This window comes from Leguminivora glycinivorella, chromosome 6 (assembly GCF_023078275.1).
Source record: "Leguminivora glycinivorella isolate SPB_JAAS2020 chromosome 6, LegGlyc_1.1, whole genome shotgun sequence".
Lineage (NCBI taxonomy): Eukaryota > Metazoa > Arthropoda > Insecta > Lepidoptera > Tortricidae > Leguminivora > Leguminivora glycinivorella.
This window is the reverse complement of record NC_062976.1, coordinates 24,159,999-24,182,814: the sequence shown is the minus strand read 5'-3', so window position 1 is coordinate 24,182,814 and position 22,816 is coordinate 24,159,999. Positions and strand designations below refer to the sequence as shown.

General features: G+C 40.5%; 1 protein-coding gene and 1 long non-coding RNA gene across 2 annotated transcripts; both read right to left on the bottom strand.

Moving 5' to 3' along the window:
* Positions 1-587: 587 nt before the first annotated feature.
* LOC125227197 (zinc finger protein OZF-like) lies at positions 588-22,564 on the bottom strand. The gene is made up of 12 exons (XM_048131446.1): positions 22,459-22,564; positions 21,329-21,469; positions 20,171-20,326; positions 19,133-19,277; positions 18,307-18,517; positions 17,394-17,607; positions 16,267-16,434; positions 3,510-3,668; positions 2,632-2,721; positions 2,010-2,069; positions 1,079-1,183; positions 588-793 (listed from the first exon to the last, which is right to left on the bottom strand). Exons 1-11 carry the CDS (start codon positions 22,495-22,497, stop codon positions 1,082-1,084), a joined length of 1,485 nt encoding a protein of 494 aa, XP_047987403.1. The 5' UTR covers positions 22,498-22,564; the 3' UTR covers positions 588-793; positions 1,079-1,081.
* On the bottom strand, positions 6,306-7,506 carry LOC125227198. The gene is made up of 2 exons (XR_007177152.1): positions 7,316-7,506; positions 6,306-6,913 (listed from the first exon to the last, which is right to left on the bottom strand). It is a non-coding gene; the product is annotated as an uncharacterized LOC125227198 (long non-coding RNA).
* Positions 22,565-22,816: the final 252 nt, after the last annotated feature.

Genomic DNA, 22,816 nt, shown 5'->3' with positions numbered 1-22,816 from the left:
TCGACATCTGTATAATTTTTTTGGCCTCAGAAATGCGTTGTTAAAATTATTCCGTTTCCTCATGGGCACCTTGTATAATAGTACAGAAGGCTCACTGCTTCGATGTTCATAAAATGCCGCCTTTCGTAATTCTTACCTATATTAACAAAGGCACCGCACGCGAGCAGCCGACATTGAGTTATTGCGTCGCGCGAAGGTCCACTGAATGCGCCACGGAGTGAGCCGCCCCTGACAGAGGTAACTACGGTAGAATACGGAGGGTCAACGATTGTACATGTAGATGTAGTGCGAAAAGGGTTCCCTTCGTATTTTTAACCCCCGACGCAAAAACGAAGGGGTGTTATAAGTTTGACGTGTCTGTCTGTGTGTATGTCTGTCTGTCTGTCTGTTTGTCTGTCTGTCTGTCTGTGTGTGTGTTTGTCTGTGGCATCGTAGCTCTCGAACGGATGAACCGATTTTAATTTAGTTTTTTTTTGTCTGAAAGCTGAGTTAGTCGGGAGTGTTCTTAGCCATGTTTCATGAAAATCGGTCCACTAGGTCGCGGTCGGGGGTTTTTTCAAAATTTTAATTTTGTGGTTAGGTTATTCCGGAAACGTTCGTATTTGTCATGCTAAGTCAATGTAACTACATCTTGTTGCAGACTAACTGAAATAGCATGACACGTTCGTACATTTCCGTAACAATACGAAGGCAAATCTTTTCTCATTACATCTGTACTGTTTGCTTGGACCGGGAGTAGCGAGCAGTGTTGTAGGCAAACAGACTCGGGATCTCTGCGAAGAGTGTAGTTCAGCAAATCTAGATAAGTTTGTACATTTGGATCACGTCTCCAATTTGGATAAAAATTGGTAGGCTGATAGAGTCCATGATGCTGAGCAAGATCCACTAGATTTCCCAAAATGTCCTAGGTTGATTGTATGAAACTTTCCTTTTTTGTTACCGATAATGTATAGAAATCTGGTAACAAAAAAGGAAGGTTTCATACAAACTACATAGGACATTTTGGGCCAGCCTACCAATTTTTATCAAAATCGGAGACGTGATCCAAATGTACAACTTAACAGGAATTGCAGTTCAGAGTTCAGACGATGGTGAAGTAGTGAGCGACGTGGGAGCCGCCGTCGGTGTCCACGGTCTTCTGCAGGTTGAGTTGGTGCACTATGGTGTCGGGGCTTTCGATTTCCTGCAACATAAATAAATAAATATTATAGGACATTCTTACACAGATTGACCGAGTCCCACGGTAAGCTCAAGAAGGCTTGTGTTGCAGGTACTCAGACAACGATATATATAATATACAAATATATACATAGAAAACGTCCATGACTCAGGAACAAATATCTGTGCTCATCACACAAATAAATGCCCTTACCGGGATTCGAACCCGGGACCACGGCGTAGCAGGCAAGGTCACTACGCGCTAGGCCAGACCGGTCGACAAAACAATGAGTCTATATTTAGACATAACAAAATTTTCAAACTTAAAAAAAAAAACAAGCAAATAAAATCACCTTAAACAGTACATTAAGATACAATTGCGGAAAAGAGGAAGTTCGAAACTAATGACGATAAATTGACACAAGTTACGAATTTCATATTCGCACGTATATCGTACGACGTTTTTCAGTATAAATGGCTCTCCGAAGTTTAGACCTGACAAGAAATGACATTCTCGCACTAGTGCGTAAAAAAGCACCATCTGTACTCGTATCGCCACACGTTTAGAACTTTCTTTTTTACGCACTTGTATCGTAATGTACTATTTTAATGATGTCTTTGACTTCCGATGATATAACAGACGAATGTCCAAGCCAATTTAAAAAAGATTTGCAAATGAAATGAAATGAAATATTTTATTGGTAACATTAAGGTTACAGAAAGTATCAATTATTAATATTATTATCATAAATATACACTTAGGTACATATATATTATTATTTCACTGCACTTAAATTATTACTGTTTTTTACAAAGACGCGTCGCTGTTTTTATTTGTTATACATACTAACCTCTTCATCTGCGAATCCGTTGATTTCAACTGGTATAGTTTGACCATCTTGAGTAATAACCTGCAACAAAAATACCGATGAAGCTATAATGTGATTCTAGTAAAACACCTGTGGCAGATAATCGATAGATTTTTTACACGTGAAATATATTTGATAGTAATAATATCATACATTTATTCGTAACAATGTAAAAAAACAATAAGTAACGTAACATATCTTATAAGCCTCGGAATTGTTCCGACTCACCATGACTAGCTTAGTCGCCATTTTGTTTCGAAAATTCAAAATAATCAACGTCGTCGCTCAGATCGATTATTTAACTATAATTTATATTTATTTTGTTTTTGTATTAATCTTCTCCTTGTGTCAACTTTTCTATGTGTACTTTCATACTGCCTTGATGTAAACTGTAATGCTGTGTTACTTTTTGAGCCGAGCCGCAATCGCTCGCGTCAGAAAGAGACAAAAAGTAGCCTATGTCACTCTCCATCTCTTTAACTATCTCCACCTAAAATCACTTCAATTCGCCGCTCCGTTTTGCCGTGAAAGACGGACAAACAAACAGACACACACACTTTCCCATTTATAATATTAGTATGGATAAATAAAATGTAGATGTTACCTGCAGCGACTTGCCGTCGGCGGAGGTGATGGCGAGCCTCGTGCCGTCCTGCATCGTGAAGTGCAGCGGGTTGCCCTGCTCGTCTGTCACCTGGCAAACAATCACTATTTTATATAATTTCGAATAAGCTTTCTGGCGAAGCTTTTTCAGGAGCTGAACCCTTTCATACTTCTCCTACGCGTTATGTGTCATACAAGTTTCTATCAGTATATGATAGGTTTTTCAGAGGTTTTTTCATCTATTGGCAGTTTAGGGAACGTTGGTAGTAATAGCCGATTGAAGTAGCTCACAAATTCTCAGTTCAATACCGTACGTTCGGCTTGTAAGCCAGCGGCAATCATGGTCGCGCGATAAGCGATAAATATTTTTTTTTATTTTTTTTTTGATCATTGTTTTATTTAATAATTATCATAATAGCAGACATTTTTATTGGGGGTATTTATTGTATAATATGTTTTTGTTTGTATTATTTTATTGTATATAGACTTACTAGGTTGTACAACACGATGTAAAAATTGTTCTTGAATAAATAAACTGAAACTGAAACTAAAACATCGGGCCGTCCCTATCGCACTTACAAATATTGCGATAGGGACGGCCTGAAGTTTTATCATTTATCGCGCGACCATACTTGCCTGCCTGATGATATTCGCCAATGTTACGTTTTCTGATTAATTGGCAGGCTGATTTTGTCCAGTGAACGGTAATCTCTGGGCTACTAAACAAAAGAGGTGTTTTACAAAACTCGATTAGCTCGTTCATCAGTTCCACCGGTTCCACCTCGGGTTCCGGATGCCGCAGTAATGACGAACAGTACAGAATGTCCTTCAGAACTGTGTCGTATGTTGTACCTGACGTGACTCTAGTTCATCACTCACCGGCATGTGCTCAGTTTCTAGTACTACGGGCTCCATCTCCAGAACATGCTCCTCCTCCATCAGTTCCACCGGTTCCGGTTCTGGCTCCGGCCGACGGAGCAATGACGACCCGGAGTATAAGTTGTCCTTCAGGACTGTGTCGTTGTCTATTGTCTCCACCTGTGGACGTTGAAAAGGTTCAAGGTAAAACGTAAACGAAAACATGTAGACAATGAAATGAAAAAGTAACAAACTGATTTGTTCCTGAATCATGGATGTTTTCTATGCATACAATTATGTATTTATCTATTTAAGTATGTATATCGTCGCTTGGCACCCATAGTACAAGCTTTGCTTAGTTTGGGGCTAGGTTGATCTGTGTAAGGTGTCCCCAATATTTATTTATCCTACTGTTCACGCATTCAAGCATAATTATCATACAGGAGTGAGGCGGCTAGACACCGTGCACTTACGGACAGGGGTGTATGTCTCACGAAAGTTTACCGTCTATAAAACTGATTTTTGTGATAGAGGACTTCAGGCCCCGTAGCCGAATGGCATTTCTGCGACTCGAAACGCCACTGAAACTGTAACGTAGTACATTTTCTTGGTCGTAATTAATATTTTTTTTATAAATCTAAAATCGAAATTTCTTTAATTTTATTTTGTTTTAAATCCTGTCTTAGTGCAAAAATACTTGCATCCACGCATGTATGCACTTTTCTGCATAATCTGTGCACGGGTTGCCAGATAGCTAAAAATAACGCGTTGTATGAGATTTTTTAATTGTTACTCCAGTACATTTTTATAAATTAAATTAATATAATTATATAGAAATAATGCAGAAATTTATCTTAAATACATAACAAAATACTGTAATATTAATACTCTAAATAAGAGGCCTGTCTGGAGTGACAATCTTGCTATGTACATCATAGTAAATCTTTCATGACTCTGATGGAGTCTCAAATAAATATAATATATTAATTCGATATATTATGTCTTCCTGGGTTTGTCACCCTATGTCCTTGATTGCTCCATATGAAATAGGTTAATGATCTTGGGTGGTCCATTCCTTTTTTTGACCCTTTTGGGTGCACACGCACTTTCTCCACAAGACCATACCGCATGGTGGTCAAAACGGTGGAAGCAGAAGGCCTGCAATAATCCTCGGATTGAGTAAGTATCTGAATTGTTCTGATCAACTCCATAATGGCGTGAAACGTTGTGGGTTTGTTCCTAACCATGTGCTTGATTATTCACAGGGATGATCTGTCTTCTGCTGTGGGATTGGGAGCGCTCCGCTAGGAAATTTCTTTGACCTTCAGCGGTGAGCTAATTTATCAGATTGTCTTTTATTTTGTCATGCTGGTCTTGAGAGCATTAGACTAATGTATTTTTATGTCGCTTTCAGGAGCCGGGATATTAAAAATATTTATAGATATATATATTATTAACCCTGGAAATCCTTGTGACCGGCGCAAGTTCTGAGTCCTGTTTGCTGGAAGACGGCCTGCCTCTGCCGCATTTGTCTCGGTGTCCACGTGGCACGCGTTCCGGGTTGAAAAGTCTCCGCAGTGCTGCCAACATTCCCCGGGAGGTCCCGTGCCACCTTCCACAGCTTTCCCGAAGGTTCACCATCTTAGAGGTCGGTCCAATTTATCCTTCTAATGGTCAGGCAACTGCGTCAGCTGCAATTTAGGTAGATTAAATTCATAGAGTCAGTAATTTAGAGCAAGCAAATATTTTTGAGAACTGGTACCTAGGGTATTTTAATAGTATAATTTCTAGTTAAAAATTAAGATAGCTTGTGTGAAGATTTACTTAGAACCCTTTTAAGCGACCTAGCTTCCCGCTGAGCTCTGTACATTGCATTGGTGTCGAACAAGAGAATTATAGGTCAGTTTTCACACGGTTAGCGCAGTAAGTAACTAAATTAAGAACCAACTGAACAAACACATTTTGGCAAGAATTTTCTTTATAAATAAATGTTATAAAATATACAAAATCTTAAATTATTTATCTCCACCATATACTTCCCCTAGCAAGCTTATTTCGACACCGGTTTTTATTATTTTCAGTTTTAGTATTTTTTTTCTATTATTATCACTTGTGTCCTTAATTTTGTACAGCCGGAGCTTTAAGTTTATTTAACAATAAGGCACCCTGTGATAATTGGCGCCCAAAGTTTTGAATTTAAAAGCTTGCTGAAGGAATTTTGTGGAATTTTGGTACCAGAGAAATATTTAGAAATTTTTTGTATGACTCACCTTTTGTTTCTGCTGCTTGCTCTTAGACTATGAAATATTCCTTTTGTGCTATTATTTAAATGCATTTCTGTTGATTTCCTGCACAATTTTTTTTATATATTTAGAAAGGAGAAAGTTTAGTGATTACGTAACCATTTTTAAGGTTATACAAGTGTCAAAGAAAGTTGAACACGTGTTAGTGTGCATTGACTTCCATAGTTGGAAATTTGAATAATTTTGTGTGCATTTTCTATAATTTGTGTCGCCTTGAAACTTTTATTATTATTTTGAACGTTTTACAATATTTTTTGGAAAACTAAAAGTTGCCTGCACTTGTAAGCAAAAGTTTACCAGGGTTTTGATTAAAAGTAGTTGCACTGACTTTCAAATTTGCCAGAGCTTTATCATTGTGTTACTAGATTTTATATTTAGCTTAGAGCCAGCAAGCATTTGGTTTTTGTTTTTTTTGTGGCTTGTAACTCTAAGACTGTTTAGGACACATATTTTTTTGTTTTGTGCTTGGACTTTGGCAAGTTTAGAAAGAATATTAGATTTTGTCAGTCAGCTGACTGTTTTAAAAGGTAACTCAAATAAAACAAGGTTTGAATTTTTTAAAAGAAAATTTATAGTTTAAAGTACACACTTTTACATAATAGAGCATTGTAATACCAGTATTCTCAAGAATTAGATTCACATTTAGCAAAATGGAGAGAAATATTCAGTTTCACGCATTGTTGAAAGATGAGCTGACTTATGAGGTGAAAATTCGTTCTGAAACTCCCGCCAGTACAGTAGATGCTCTGAGGAAACAGCTTCGGGTTCTTGTTGTCGAGGCTCCAAGCGAAGACATTTTAGAAACTTCGCTAGCGGCAGACACGGAATTGGATATTGTGGCTAGGAAGATTGATGATTTGTCGTCCCTTGTCGCGAAGTATAGTGAGTCCAAGGAGAGGTATGCCTTGAGCCGAGCGAAGGCATTAGGGTACCATATTTATCATCGTCTCGCTAGGATCCAGCCCGAAGAGGATGACCAGGCATTGTTGCTTACGAAGTGCAGTTTGCAGTCCAGGTTGGAGAGTCTGCTGGCGGAAATTGAAGGTCCACTTGTGGGAACTGCAGCACCAGTTGGTGTCGCTGAGGGTTCGAACCCAAGTGCTTCAGCTTCGGCCGGTAGTTCTGAAATGCCAATAGATAGTTTTAGAGAAATGCGTGTACAATGCTCAAGTGACTTGAACATTTCTAAATGGCAAGTCAAGTTTAACGGATTGACAGACCCGCGCTCATTTTTGGAGCGTGTGGAAGAATTGAAGGAGGCAAATGGTGTGTCAGATTCCAAATTATTTAAGGCCGCGCCTCACTTGTTTATTGATGGTGCTTTATTATGGTTCCGTGGTATTAAGAGTTCGGTTCCAAGCTGGCAAGAGTTAAAGTCGCTCTTGTTAGATGAGTTTGTCCCTGGTGATTATGATTTTAGGTTGAAACAGGAAATTCAGGCTAGGACACAGGGCGAAAACGAGCCCATTCATTTGTATTTTGCGGTAATGTCAGGAATGTTTGCTAGATTAAAGTCAGACTTACCGGAGGAAGCGAAGCTTGACATCTTGTTGCACAACATTCGACCACATTTTACACAGCAGTTAGCATTGGTAGACATCCATTCTGTCGCCGAACTGAAGACTTATTGTCGAAAGGTTGAGTTTTCACAGCAAAGGGCGAAGTTATTTGTAGAACCGCCGAAGGTTAGTGAACATACACTTTGTCGCGATCATGTGTATATAGGGCTGCCATCTCGAATTTTGCCAAACCCGGACAAAGATACAAAAAAACCCGGACATTTGGCGTAAATCGCATTTTTTCCCCGGACGAGTCAGAATTTATATTTATTTACTTTTTCATTTCACACCATGTGTAATTTGGGCATTTTCGCGAGAAGAAACACTGTTTTTCCTACTCAAAATCACGAGGCCTTTCGATCTAGGAAAAAAACCGGAGACAAAAAAGTGGTCACAAAATTGTCTATTATTTTGCGTAGGTACTTTCTACTTTGTAACCGCTGTAAAAAGTGTTTGAAAAATGGTAAAGGAGTGAAAAAATTAAATTTGGGACGCTTTTTTTTACTCGTAGGATCGAAAGGGCTCGTGATTCTGAGTAGGAAAAACATTAAATTTACCTCTTTTACAAAAAAAGTTTTTGAATCTTTTTTCGCGAAAATGCCCAATTGCAATAAACAATAACAAAAACAAAACAATTTTTCTTACAAAAAAATTAAATTTGTCTTTTTTTACTAAGTTACTAGGTTAAATGGGGGTATCGTTAGAAAGAGCTCAAATTGCACATAATTATCAAAACTATTTCTTATAATTTTTTTTACAGAAAAAAAAAAAGAATTTTGAAGGAAAATGTTAAACAATACCGCTCTCAACGAAAAATTGTGAAAATTTTACGAAACATTGGCTTTATGCTAAAAATTACAGGAAAAAATAAATTGAGTGTGTATCTTAGAAACTGTTTTTTAATTGACAAAAAACTTTTCAATTTCAACTTTTAATTTTACCACCCTTGCATATACATGTTATACTTCCATATCATATTTCAAAATTATACGAGATTTTACCTAAAACATTATCTTTCAAATAAAGTAAAAATTGTCGAAATCGGTTAACATATTATAAAGAATTATCCCTGAAAAACCATCGTATAATACAGGTCGCGTAAATTAGAGAATTCACCGAGAGATGGCACTATAACATTATACACAATAATGCTCATTAGTTAGTTGCGTGGTTACGTGAAAAGTGTCCGGGTTTTCCCCGGACACTTCTTGACTCCCCGCCCGGACGGCCCCCGGACGGCCTCCAAACTAGGACAAATCCGGGGAAACCCGGACGGATGGCAGCCCTATGTGTATAAGGCCTCCAGTTCCAAACATCAACAAGTAAACGCTATTGCTGAAAAACAAAGCTTCGCGAGAAAGTCTGACGGTTCGGTGCCACAGTGTAACACTTTGCAACAGAGAAAGCAACATTTTAAAACTAATGACTTTAATATTTCAAAGCCACAGCGGCCGGTGTGTTACAAATGCAACAAAACTAATCACAATTTCAGGCTTTGTAAACAAAGGCCTAAAAATAGTTCGTTTAAATGTTACGGTTGTGGCAAGCCTGACACTGTACGGTCGCAGTGTGACATTTGTTGTCAAAAGGGTAACGTTCAGAAACCGATACCACAACAGTCAAAAAAACGCCTAAGGCAGAATCGCAGCAAGTTAAATGGCCAAGTGAATCGATTAAATTTAGAATCGATTGCACAAAACAATAATTTAAGTTCGATTGCTACGATTCTGTTTACACCAAATAAAAATGATATCAGGCCATATTTAAAAATAGGTGTAAATAATTTTGAGGTTTACGGTTTAGCCGATAGCGGCTCAGCATTGTCGGTTTTAGGTAACAATGCACATTTGGACTTTTTGAAATTCGGTTTTGTACTTCAAGAGGCACACTCCAAGTCGTGTAGTGTTGCGAATGGAGTCGATTGTGAGACAATCGGGCATATTTTTGTCCCGGTTACTTTTTTGAATGCTACCAAGGTTATTAAATTTGTAGTTGTACCCTCTATTGTTAATCATGTTGTTTTGGGGGTAGATTTTTGGAAAGCATTCGATTTATTGCCTGACGTTTTAAAAAATGCGAAACGTATGACTCCACCTGAAAATTATTTTATGTGTAACGGTTTAAGTGCGGAACAAGTAAACACGATCCGGTCTTACGAACACTTAACTGCGGCCGAGAGGGAACTCGCGGATACCGTTGTAGGCAAATTTAAAAACATTTCGTTCGAGGAGAAGGGGCTTGGCAGAACCAGCTTAATGGAGCACACCATTGACACTGGCGACGCTATGCCCATCAAAACGAAACAATATCCTTTGTCTCCGGAAAAACGCGCTGCCTTAGCCTCCGAGTTAGACCGTATGTTGAAGTTGGACGTAGTTACGCCCTGTGAGAGTCCGTGGAATAATCCGGCTCTTTTAGTTAAAAAATCTAACGGTGATTGGCGATTTTGTTTAGATTGCAGGAAATTAAATTCGATCACGAAAGGAGATTCGTATTCCATTCCGTATATTCCCCAGATTTTGGACAGTTTGAAGGAAGCGAAATACCTGACCACGATCGATTTAAGTTCCTCATTCTGGCAAATCCCGTTAGCTAAGGCCTCACAGGAGAAAACCAGTTTTTGCGTTCCCGGTCGTGGTATGTTTATGTTCAAGGTCATGCCCTTTGGCCTCTGTGGAGCGCCTGCGCGTCAGCAGAGGCTAATGGACAGCCTTATTGACCATAATATAACGAGCGACATCGAAAACGGTTTAGTTTTTTGTTACATCGATGACATCGTTATTTGTTCATCAGATTTTCAGACGCACATACGGTTGCTAAATCGTGTGTTGGCGAAGTTGGAAAAGGCGAACTTAACCATTAATTATGAGAAGTCTAAGTTCTTCAGGCAGTCTATAAAATACCTCGGTTACGTCGTAGACGAGTTCGGGTTGCGTACTGATCCTGACAAGATCTCTGCCGTTCTCAACTTCCCCACACCAACGAGCGCGCGTGACGTAAGGGCATTCTTAGGAACGTGCTCATGGTATCGACGGTTTATCCGAAATTTTGCATCGATAGCCGCTCCTCTGAATAAACTTACGTCACAGGGCAAGAAAGCGCCACCTTTCGAATGGTCTGTAGAAGCAGAGGAAGCATTCAAAACTTTAAAAAACGCTTTAGTTACGGCACCCATTTTGGCGGTACCGGATTTTAATAAACAATTTACAGTACATTGTGATGCGTCGTCCTACGGGATTGGCGGAATGCTTTCTCAGACCATCGACGGTGTTGAGCATCCTGTTGCATACGTTAGCCGCGCCTTAAATAAATGTGAGCGCAATTACAGCGCCACAGAAAGGGAGGCTCTCGCGGTTTTATTTTCACTGGAGAAATTTCAGGCATATTTAGGCTCGCGTAAATTTAAAGTAATCACAGATCACGCGTCACTCAAATGGTTCATGAACCTTGAAAACCCGTCAGGGAGGTTAGCTCGTTGGGGTTGCAGACTGTCTCAATTCGATTTTGAGATTGAGCACAGAAAGGGATCGCTTAACGTTGTGCCTGACGCACTTTCGAGACTTATGAAAGTTGACGTTATAAATATTACGAATGATGACGCTGAGCCAGACGAATGGTATGACAAGATTGTAAATGGCTGCAGGTCATTTCCCGCGAATTTTCCGAATTTTTGTTTAAAGGACGGGAAACTTTTTAGACTTTCGAAGGCCAAGTATAATTTGTTGCGAGAGTTTGATTGGAAAGAAGTGGTGAAGAAGAGTGATCGAAAAAGAGTTTTGCAGCAAAACCATTGCGAAGCAACTGCAGCTCATTTAGGTGTTTTTAAAACTCATCGCCGGTTGGCGTTGACATACTTTTGGCCCGGTATGTACAAGGATGTAGTCGAGTTCGTAAAGGCTTGCGATGTCTGTGCAGCGTACAAGCACTCGCAGAAACCGACTGCAGGCCTCATGGGACAACCAAAGGTATGTCATCGACCATGGTTGGTAGTTAGTATAGATCTTGTCGGTCCGCTTCCGCGCTCTCGGGCAGGTTATACATTTTTGTTGGTTGTTACATGTTGCTTTTCGAAACATACACTGCTGTTTCCACTTCGCCGCGCTACTAGCGCTTTGGTGGCGAAGCATTTTGAAAACCATGTCATTTTGGAACATGGCGTACCTGAAACCGTGATTTCGGACAACGGAGCGCAATTCACGGGATCAGAGTTTAAGCAGTTATTGAAACGCTACAACGTACCTAACATTTTTTACAGTCCGCGCTATTCTCCGCACGTGAATTTAGTGGAACGTTATAACAAAATTGTAATGACCGCCGTAGCGTCTTACGTAAAGGAAAATCACCGTACATGGGACGAAAAACTGCACCAGATTAGGTTTGCCATAAACAGTGCAGTCAGCGAAACCACCGGGTATTCTCCTTTCTTTTTAGTGCACGCTAGGGAACCGGTCATTAACGGCTCCTTTTATAAAGATACCGATAAACAATATGGTGTAGGTATCCCAAGAGAAGAGTATGCGGGCGAATTTGGTTGTTTGAAAGATATTTTTGAACAGGTTAGGGTACGTATGTTGCAAGCACATGAAACAAATGCCAAGTATTATAATATGAGACGCCGAGAGGCGAGATTTTCGGTTGGGGATATTGTTCAGAAGCGTACGTACACGCAAAGTGACGCTTCTAAGTTTTTTATGTCGAAGCTCGCACCTAAGTATGAACCGTGCAGAGTTAAGAAGGTTTTGTCCCCATTAGTTTACGAGCTCGAAAGGTTGGACGGTCAACAAATCGGGTCGTGGCATATTAAAGACTTTAAGTAGATATTAACGGGAGTCAGGTTTTGAGGTGGAAGTCATCTCTGGACGCAAAGCCTCGAGTCTATAGGACTTGTCGCTTTGCCGCCAGGGTTGACAACTGCTATCACCTAGCTCTCGTAATGTAACATATGCGGTTGAAATCGTTAGTAGTGTTAAATATTCGGTAAATATTTAATTCACGAATTTTGTTCGGAACGTGGCGAACAGAAAAGCTGCTTCGTTACTAAGTTTGCATTGTGTGATGTATGTTAGGTATTATGAAATAATACATTAATACAATAAATTTGTTAAGAAACACACTGAGTTGTTTACTCCTACAGTAGCAAATATCAAGAGAAACAACCGAAATTTAAATAAACTACAATTGCCTCTAACAAAACTTAAAATAGTCTCATCTAGCCCTCATTATATGACTATAAAAATATACAACCACCTACCAAACTCCCTAAAAAACATTGAAAATCAGCCGACGTTTAATAAATATTTGAAAAGTTTTTTAATAGATAAATGTTATTATACAGTAAAAGATTTTTTTAACGATAAACATGATTAGATAATTAGAAGTATGAAGTGCATGTTAATTTTAAGCATATATTGCTGTGCCCTTGCAGGGCGTCACATGTAAACCTACCTTTTGTAAGTTCCACCTAATATTATGTAATGTGATATGCAATAAAAAATTTGATATTTGATATTTGATATGAATGCGTGAAGTATGCTAGGCGCGATCGATACTGTGCTCAGTCTTAAATCGAATTGGGCTGTAGGTACTTATAGTTTGGTTAAGAGTTTGGAAGAGTTATCCTTGGACGCACGATCCCTCGTCTTGTACCTGTCGTCGTGCCGCCAAGGACGACAAACCACTCACCAGCTACTGTGCCTCTCAACCTCAAGGTCAGAGCCGTCTTTAATATGACCAAATAGCAACATTTGTTGCAAATTTTGTCAGGTACTACCATACCGGACAAACATCGAAATAGTACGTTTTTTTTAATTTTTTTAGCGTATCCCTTAGGTAACGCGTCGTTAGGCTAAATACCTAACGTTTTAGTTTAGGTACTATTTCGCATGTTGCCACGCCTTGTTTTTGTTTACGGTATACCATGTTTTGTGGGTGTTGTGCAACATGATTTTGGATGTTTCGTTTCCTCCGACAAGTTAGTCGGGGACACGCTTTTGGAATATTTAGGAGTTTTAACTAAGAGGGACTAAAACTTAGATTTTGACGATTTTGTTTTGTTTTGAACTTTAGGTTCTTTGGATTTCGGAGTCGGCCCATAGTTTATGGACTAGACATTTTCATTTTGCCCGGACAAGCAGAGTATATTTTAAGGAATGCTGATCAGCGGTCCTGGCGTTGGATATTGGCTTTCTTAGCACAAGGTGCTACATCGCGTTGTGCTGAGAACGCCAACGGTTCGTTCACTGGTTTGTTAGGTATTACGGAGGTTTTTTTCTATGTGTTGCGCAGTTGGCCTCATAGTTTTTTTTACCTACCGTTATTGGTTACGTGGGTTCGAGATTTTTTAGTTTGGAGTTTTATGGATATGGCCATTCAGGCAAGTAAGTTGATGAAAATGAAAAGTTGTTTCAAAGTTAGGAAACTTTGATAGTTTTGTGTAGACATATTTTTTAAATAAAATCTCGAAGCCTCGTTTTGTTTTTCCCGTTTTCATTGTCCTTCTGGGATACTATTTCTTTTAGTATTATAGTTTAGTTTTCTTGCCTTAGGGTTGTTTGTTGCCTTGGTTCCTCACAGTTCAATGTGATGAAAGCCGCTGGGGACAGCGGGCGGTTCACCTACGTTGAACCTTTAAATCGGGGAGGGAGGTATTGTAACGTAGTACATTTTCTTGGTCGTAATTAATATTTTTTTTATAAATCTAAAATCGAAATTTCTTTAATTTTATTTTGTTTTAAATCCTGTCTTAGTGCAAAAATACTTGCATCCACGCATGTATGCACTTTTCTGCATAATCTGTGCACGGGTTGCCAGATAGCTAAAAATAACGCGCTGTATGAGATTTTTTAATTGTTACTCCAGTACATTTTTATAAATTAAATTAATATAATTATATAGAAATAATGCAGAAATTTATCTTAAATACATAACAAAATACTGTAATATTAATACTCTAAATAAGAGGCCTGTCTGGAGTGACAATCTTGCTATGTACATCATAGTAAATCTTTCATGACTCTGATGGAGTCTCAAATAAATATAATATATTAATTCGATATATTATGTCTTCCTGGGTTTGTCACCCTATGTCCTTGATTGCTCCATATGAAATAGGTTAATGATCTTGGGTGGTCCATTCCTTTTTTTGACCCTTTTGGGTGCACACGCACTTTCTCCACAAGACCATACCGCATGGTGGTCAAAACGGTGGAAGCAGAAGGCCTGCAATAATCCTCGGATTGAGTAAGTATCTGAATTGTTCTGATCAACTCCATAATGGCGTGAAACGTTGTGGGTTTGTTCCTAACCATGTGCTTGATTATTCACAGGGATGATCTGTCTTCTGCTGTGGGATTGGGAGCGCTCCGCTAGGAAATTTCTTTGACCTTCAGCGGTGAGCTAATTTATCAGATTGTCTTTTATTTTGTCATGCTGGTCTTGAGAGCATTAGACTAATGTATTTTTATGTCGCTTTCAGGAGCCGGGATATTAAAAATATTTATAGATATATATATTATTAACCCTGGAAATCCTTGTGACCGGCGCAAGTTCTGAGTCCTGTTTGCTGGAAGACGGCCTGCCTCTGCCGCATTTGTCTCGGTGTCCACGTGGCACGCGTTCCGGGTTGAAAAGTCTCCGCAGTGCAGCCAACATTCCCCGGGAGGTCCCGTGCCACCTTCCACAGCTTTCCCGAAGGTTCACCATCTTAGAGGTCGGTCCAATTTATCCTTCTAATGGTCAGGGCAACTGCGTCAGCTGCAATTTAGGTAGATTAAATTCATAGAGTCAGTAATTTAGAGCAAGCAAATATTTTTGAGAACTGGTACCTAGGGTATTTTAATAGTATAATTTCTAGTTAAAAATTAAGATAGCTTGTGTGAAGATTTACTTAGAACCCTTTTAAGCGACCTAGCTTCCCGCTGAGCTCTGTACATTGCATTGGTGTCGAACAAGAGAATTATAGGTCAGTTTTCACACGGTTAGCGCAGTAAGTAACTAAATTAAGAACCAACTGAACAAACACATTTTGGCAAGAATTTTCTTTATAAATAAATGTTATAAAATATACAAAATCTTAAATTATTTATCTCCACCATATACTTCCCCTAGCAAGCTTATTTCGACACCGGTTTTTATTATTTTCAGTTTTAGTATTTTTTTTCTATTATTATCACTTGTGTCCTTAATTTTGTACAGCCGGAGCTTTAAGTTTATTTAACAATAAGGCACCCTGTGATAAAACGCCGCAGAAATGTAGTCTGGCTCTGTCGCGCCAATACGCAAGAGCGATAGAGATAGATGTAGCTACGAAAGAGATATTATCGTGAGCGTTTGTGCATTCGTATATGCACACCGGCCTCTATTTCCTCTAATGTAATGACATTGGCACGCTTGTAGGTTATGCATAGGTTCAACAAATGGAGCTGCGGTGTACGTCAGGAGTTAGTGTTAGCAATGTGCCAAATTTGCGCCAAAATTCAAGCTATGTCCTCTTTAAGCTCCGGACAGATTTAAGAAATTAATGACGCCCGCCATCCTGACGTCAGGATATGAATGTTCATACCTGGTCAGCTGCGACAATATCACTTTTAGTTAAATTCGCAAAATGTTTTCATCATTTTCATATATAATAAATGAATTTATTATTGTGAGAGACCCTTAAGAATAACATTCAAGTTAGTGTCAAGTGATTGACGGCACATATCAAAAGAAATAACATTTGGAATTGGTAAAGGCTGTCGTCACACACGTGTCCAGCAATTATTCTTTATTTTTTAATAACTCGATAACCGTAAGAGTAAGACGCTAGTTTCTTAGAGAAATTAATTGTATTTGATCTAAAGAACCTTCCCTTAAAGTTAACGAATTCAATAAAAACACGGTGTATACACCGTGTATATACATATATGTATTGTATACCTGGTCAGTCTCGACAATATGGAAGGCCGTGGGTCCGGAGTCAACGTCGTAAGCGACGTATATGACGCGCTCGTCCTGCGGGCTGGGGGGCGCCGTGGGGACAGTAGGTGCGGCTGTGGCCACCGGGAGATTCTTGTCCACGAGTAGACTGACTTGCTTGTGCACTTGCTGTTGAGAAAAGAGGAATAATTTTTAAACTAACATATTGAAAACCCTCTACGCACAGGATTATATTTTTGAGGAGTATTTATTAGCCTTTGTGAGCCATGACCGTCTGCTTCACACTCTAAGGCGCCTGTTTGCTAGAGATGAGGAGTCACACAAGGCGCTCGGCAAACCCACAACAGACTTTATGGTGCATGTATTCTAGTGATAAGGTGTCACACGGTGGATAGATACCTTTTTATGCTTGTTGAGGTTGGAGCAGTCAGCGAAGGCTCTCGGACACAGTGGACACCTGAACGGTCGCTCCCCAGTGTGTCTCCTCGCTTCAGTGAGGCCCAGCGCTCGGCGTCTGCATACTGTCCAGCGTAGCCTAGCGATTCCAGTCTCTCAAGTCTGTCAGCCATGGCGTATCGCACACTGGATAGTTAGTTACCTTCTTATGTTTATTCAAGTTGGAACAGTCAGCAAAGGCTCGAGGACACAGCGGGCACTGGAATGGTCGCTCTCCAGTGTGTCTTCTCGCATGTTTGAGTAGCACCCCGCGCTCGGCAGATCTACAACAGACTCCTATAGCGCAACAATTCTAGGGATGAGGTGTCACACAGTGGATAGCATACAATGGATAGTTCCTTACCTGCTTATGCTGGTTGAGGTTGGACACAGCGGGCACTGGAACAGTAGCTCCCCAATGTGTCTCCTGGCATGTTTGAGCGGTGCCCCGCGCTCGGCAGATCCACAACAGACTATTATAGCGCATCAATGCTAGAGATGAGGTGTCACACAATTGATAGTTCCTTACTTTCTTATGCTCGTTGAGGTCGGAGCAATCGGCAAATGCCCGTGGACATAGTGGACACCTAAACGGTCGCTCCCCGGTATGCGTCCTCGCGTGTTTGAGCAGCGACCAGCGCTCGACCAAATCGCGTCTGATGCCTTACGTTTGATGTGTGTTACATAGTTACCTTTTTATGCTTGTTGAGGTTGGAGCAGTCAGCGAAGGCTCTCGGACACAGCGGGCACCGGAAGGGTCGCTCCCCGGTGTGTCTCCTCGCATGTTTGAGCAGCGCCCAGCGCTCGGCGAAGGCGCGGCCGCAGACGGCGCAGCGGTGCTTGGCGGCGCCGCCCGCGCGCGTCTCGCGCCGCATGTGCGCCAGCCACGACGAGCGGCACACGAACCTGCGACCACGTCCAAAATACACTTAACACTAGCTTTTTCTCTAAACTTCGTCTGCGAGGAATATACATCACTAACTAAGGAAGAACGTCTATCTAAGGATAAGTTCGCCTTTGTACTTGTAATAAGCTCTTTTTCCTGTGTGTTGTATTATTTTCTGGTACAATAAAGTGTTTTACTACTACTACTACTAACCAAAAACTATTTTGGCTCAGTGATTCGAAGCGAATCGTGGCCTCCGAAATGAGAGATCGCCACCCGCCCCGATCGGTCACCGCTGTGCAACACTAAATTAAAATTATCACACTATTGGTCAAAATCAGAATTATTTAGCGTCTTATGGAATGGTTTTCGAGTTAAAAACTATCCTACATCTTTCCTCAAAACATAAAAATATTTCTATACCAATTACAACTAAATCGATTCAGCGATTTAACTGTAAACAAATAGCACACAGATAAACATGTGCCCCTATACTTACCTGATCTGGACTGGCTACAGCCATTATGAAGACAAGGTGAATCATCGCGAACTTTGATCTCACTAGTATGGTTTGTCCCCACTATGTTTTTACTTCCCTCACAGTGATTGCCCACATGCGGCCACTCAGTATCAGCCTGATCTCTGCGCTACACGATGTTACGAGGACGTCACCCATCACGAACACTGATCGCACTAGTATGGTTTGTCCCCCGTATTACCTCTTCCCGCAGTGGTTGCACACATGAGGCCGCTCAGTATCAGCCTGGTGTCGTCTCGCATGTAGTCTATGTTGTGATGAAGTGGTGAACCGCCGCGGGCACTGAGCGCACTGGTAAGGCTTCTCTCCCGTATGTATTCGCTCGTGTTCGGACAGGTTGCCTTTTTGACTGAAGCTCTTGCCGCATGTTTTGCAGGTGTACGGTTTTAGACCTGAGGACAAAATATCTGTAGGCCTAGCACATGATTGACGCGAGAGTATTTCGCCGCGAGATAGGACACACGTCTTCTTCTGATTGTATTAATGACATAAGGACGGGTAAGTCTGTCTCGCGGCGACATACTCTCGAAGCAATCATGTGCTAACCCTGCTGTTGTTTTGTTTTACAATGTATTTTTTTTTTTGTGAATAGCTAGCTACACCATAATGGTTGCTGGTTTCTGGGTAAATATATTTACTAACTCAAAAGAAATATTACATTTCATTTGTGTTAATGAGTAAAGATATTTTACGAATGTAGTGAGCGCCTACATGCCTATCAAATAAAAACTACTTATTTAAAGTTTATGACCAAACATTTCCCAGTGATTTCCCCAAGCATCGAATAATTTATATTACGTATATGCCAATTTCTTCAAGCCCTAGGTTTACTCTTAGTCTTGTTGATAATTTATTGTTAACGCTTTTCTTAACAATTCGTCTTATAAGATACATACTAAACTTGTACTTTTGTTTTTTTTTCTGAGAGTTTCTTTTTGCTGTCCCAGATGTAAACGAGGTTGAAATTCGCGATTATTATTTTATTTTACAAAAAATGAAGTCCATACCAGAATGCCATCTCATGTGCAGCGTTAGACTGGTCTTGTGCGCGAAGCGGTGCTTGCATATCTCGCACGCGAACCTCTTGACGCCGGAGTGGAGGAGCGCGTGGTTCAGCAGGTTGGCTTTTGTCTTGAATGATTGGCTGCAGATCTGGGGAGGGTTACAATGGATAATCGAAATACGTATATGATATTGACAGACAGGATTACGAACTTGTTATATCCTGTTAATTTTTTTCCTTTAAATGTAACTAGCGACCCGCCCCGGCTTCGCACGGGTACTATACCTACATGTAAACCTTCCTCTATCTATTAAAAAAACCGCATCAAAATCCGTTGCGTAGTTTTAAAGATTTAAGCATACATAGGGACATAGGGACAGAAAAAGCGACTTTGTTTTATACTATGTAGTGATAGTGATGGTGATGGAAGGGTTACCACTGTTACGGACGATTTTTTCCGAAGTTTATGAAATTTTCGTTTTAAAAAAAAACGAATAAACTATTCAAATTAGTATTCTTTTAATCGCTCTCACTCTCATCATATACTGATGGTCAACTGACCGTGGCAGTAAAAAAGGCGGTAAATTTGAACAATATAGGGCTCACCGGCGAATTGTCTTCATAAAACGCGTGCATTTAAAACCTCGACGTTGGCGGAATCATCGACGAGCCTGAACACTTAAATATGTAAGGGCAAAGTATTAATTCCGATAGAAAATTTGGTTTTCGCGTCATATTTTAGTGCCAAGATTTGGTTGACCGTCTGTACTTCAGCCATTTCTGCTTCCATGTCGTCGGTGCAGCGCGATTGTAGGTACAAATTCGCCCGAATAAAGATTAATTTATAAAGTCGATCTGGCAATAATCGATGTCCGTCCGAACAATGACCAATTTATTTCATATTGTATAGTTTTTTTTGCAAAATAAGAGCCGCAAGTTTCGCGTTTTTTTTTTCTATAAATTTCTGAAAAAAACCAAAGGAAATGGAAACAAAACGGGAATTTTCCGCCTTTTTTCATCGCTAACCTGTAGGTAAGCTTACCTTGCAGCTGTACGGTCGCGCCTGGGAGTGGACGAGCTGGTGTCGCTGTAACAGCTGCTTGTGCTTGAACAGCTTGCCGCACTTTCCGCAGACGTAGCGCTGCCCTGTGTGTTCAGCTTCTTTGTGGTATACTACTGATGATGGGTGGTTCAGGACCTGGAAAAATTAAAGAATGTGAGTGTGTGATTACAATATTTAAATACAGTCGATCTCGAATGAAATTTAAAATAATCATTTTGTTATTATTATTTACTGTTTTAATAGACAGATATTTTACGACTAAGCATTGGGTATAACGTTGCGGTGACTAAAAAATCTTGATCGAAAAATTCAATAATGTTAGAGTAACATAAAGAAAATAAGTTTCTACTCAAAATAGTAAAATTCTAATATTTATACGACTCTACCTCTTTGCATACATGGACCGGACCGTGTCTAAAATAACAATTGAATAACTGTCTTGTTCGCTTTTCTAGGATGAGGTGCGTCATTAAAGAGACTGCATCGTAGAAAATCCTTATAAACTTACTCTGTTTAAAAGAAAACCTTCCCGCACAGATCACAGGCGAAGCCTTTAGTCGGCCGCGCCCTCCGGTGAAACTGTGCGTGCAGTGCGAGCGAGCGAGGATACACGAGCGATGCTCCGCACTCTACAGACGTACGGCTTGTCATCAAACAGTCGTCACTTTAGTATCTTACCTTCCCGCACAGATCGCAGGCGAAGCCTTTCGTCGGCTGCGCCCTCCGGAGAGAATGTGCGTGCAGTGCGAGCGAGCGAGGATACACGAGCGATGCTCCGCACTCTACATACGTACGGCTTGTCATCAAACAGTCGTCACTTTAGTATCTTACCTTCCCGCACAGATCGCAGGCGAAGCCTTTCGTCGGCTGCGCCCTCCGGTGAGAATGTGCGTGCAGTGCGAGCGAGCAAGGATACACTAGCGATGCTCCGCACTCTACATACGTACGGCTTGTCATCAAACAGTCGTCACTTTAGTATCTTACCTTCCCGCACAGATCGCAGGCGAAGCCTTTCGTCGGCTGCGCCCTCCGGTGAGAATGTGCGTGCAGTGCGAGCGAGCGAGGATAAACGAGCGATGCTCCGCACTCTACATACGTACGGCTTGTCATCAAACAGTCGTCACTTTAGTATCTTACCTTCCCGCACAGATCGCAGGCGAAGCCTTTGGTCGGCTGCGCCCTCCGGTGAGAATGTGCGTGCAGCGCGAGCGAGCGCGGATACGCGAATGTAGCTCCGCACTCGATGCACACATACGGCTTCACGCCTTCGTGCACCGCCTATTAACACAAAAACAGTCATTAAAGGTGTATAAAAAAAAACGATTTTTTTAGGGATGCGTACCAAAAAGGTACAATAGGAACCCTTATGATGCGACTTTGTCCGTCTGTCTGTCTACTACTTCTGATATAGCTTTGATATCTGGAATACTTATGAACATCGTTAACCTCTACAGATTGAAAGTTTTTTTTCATTCATTATAGAAAATGGCCAAACTACACAGCTCAAACTGTACATATCAAAACTATTTTAAAATTTTATTTATCTGATGTATAATTAAAAAAAAAAGTACTTTACTTTAATTATTCTATTGTATTCTAGTGTATAACTGTATGTGCCTAATCTATAATAAATAACCTAGTTTTAAGCTAAATGTATTATTAACAAAAATATGGGTCGATAGATCTGAAATAAAGAATTTCAATTTCAATTCAATTTAACCCCCGACGCAAAAACGACGGGGTGTTATAAGTTTGACGTGTCTGTCTGTCTGTCTGTTTGTCTGTCTGTGTGTGTGTCTGTCAGTGGCCCCGTAGCTCCCGAACGGGTCAACCGATTTCGATTTAGTTTTTTTTGTTTGAAAGCTGAGTTAGTCGGGAGTGTTCTTAGCCATGTTTCATGAAAATCGGTCCACTATGTCGCGGTCGGGGTTTTTTTCAAAATCTTAATTTTGTGGTTAGGTTAGTTTATAATATTTTTACTATGGAAAAAAAATGTTTGTAGTCTGTACATTTAGAATAGAATAGAAATCGTTTATTCGTGGTAAATTACAATAGGTATTAAAAATACAAACATTTAATTATTAGAACATAATATAAAAATTATCGTTTACCACGAAATGGTCCCGCCTCAACATAATGTTAACCATACAGTCAGCGCTGATTTGCAGCGCATTTGATGATTCAACTATTGAAAGTTTGTACGCCAGACTACCTTTCGCGGCGTTTCGTTTTCGTTTCGCGTGGTAGAAATGGCAGGCTTTACCTACCTTAATGTGCAGCGAGCGGCTCTGCTTGTTGCTGAACATCTTGTCGCACTGCGGACACTTGAGCTTGGGCTTGCCGGACGGGCCGAGCACGATTGTTTCCGTCTCCGTTTCTTGTAGTGTTACTATAGCAACTGAAGCTGTAGTACCTTAATGTGCAGCGAGCGGCTCTGCTTGTTGCTGAACATCTTGTCGCACTGCGGACACTTGAGCTTGGGCTTGCCGGACGGGCCGAGCACGATTGTTTCCGTCTCCGTTTCTTGTAGTGTTACTATAGCAACTGAAGCTGTAGTACCTTAATGTGCAGCGAGCGGCTCTGCTTGTTGCTGAACATCTTGTCGCACTGCGGACACTTGAGCTT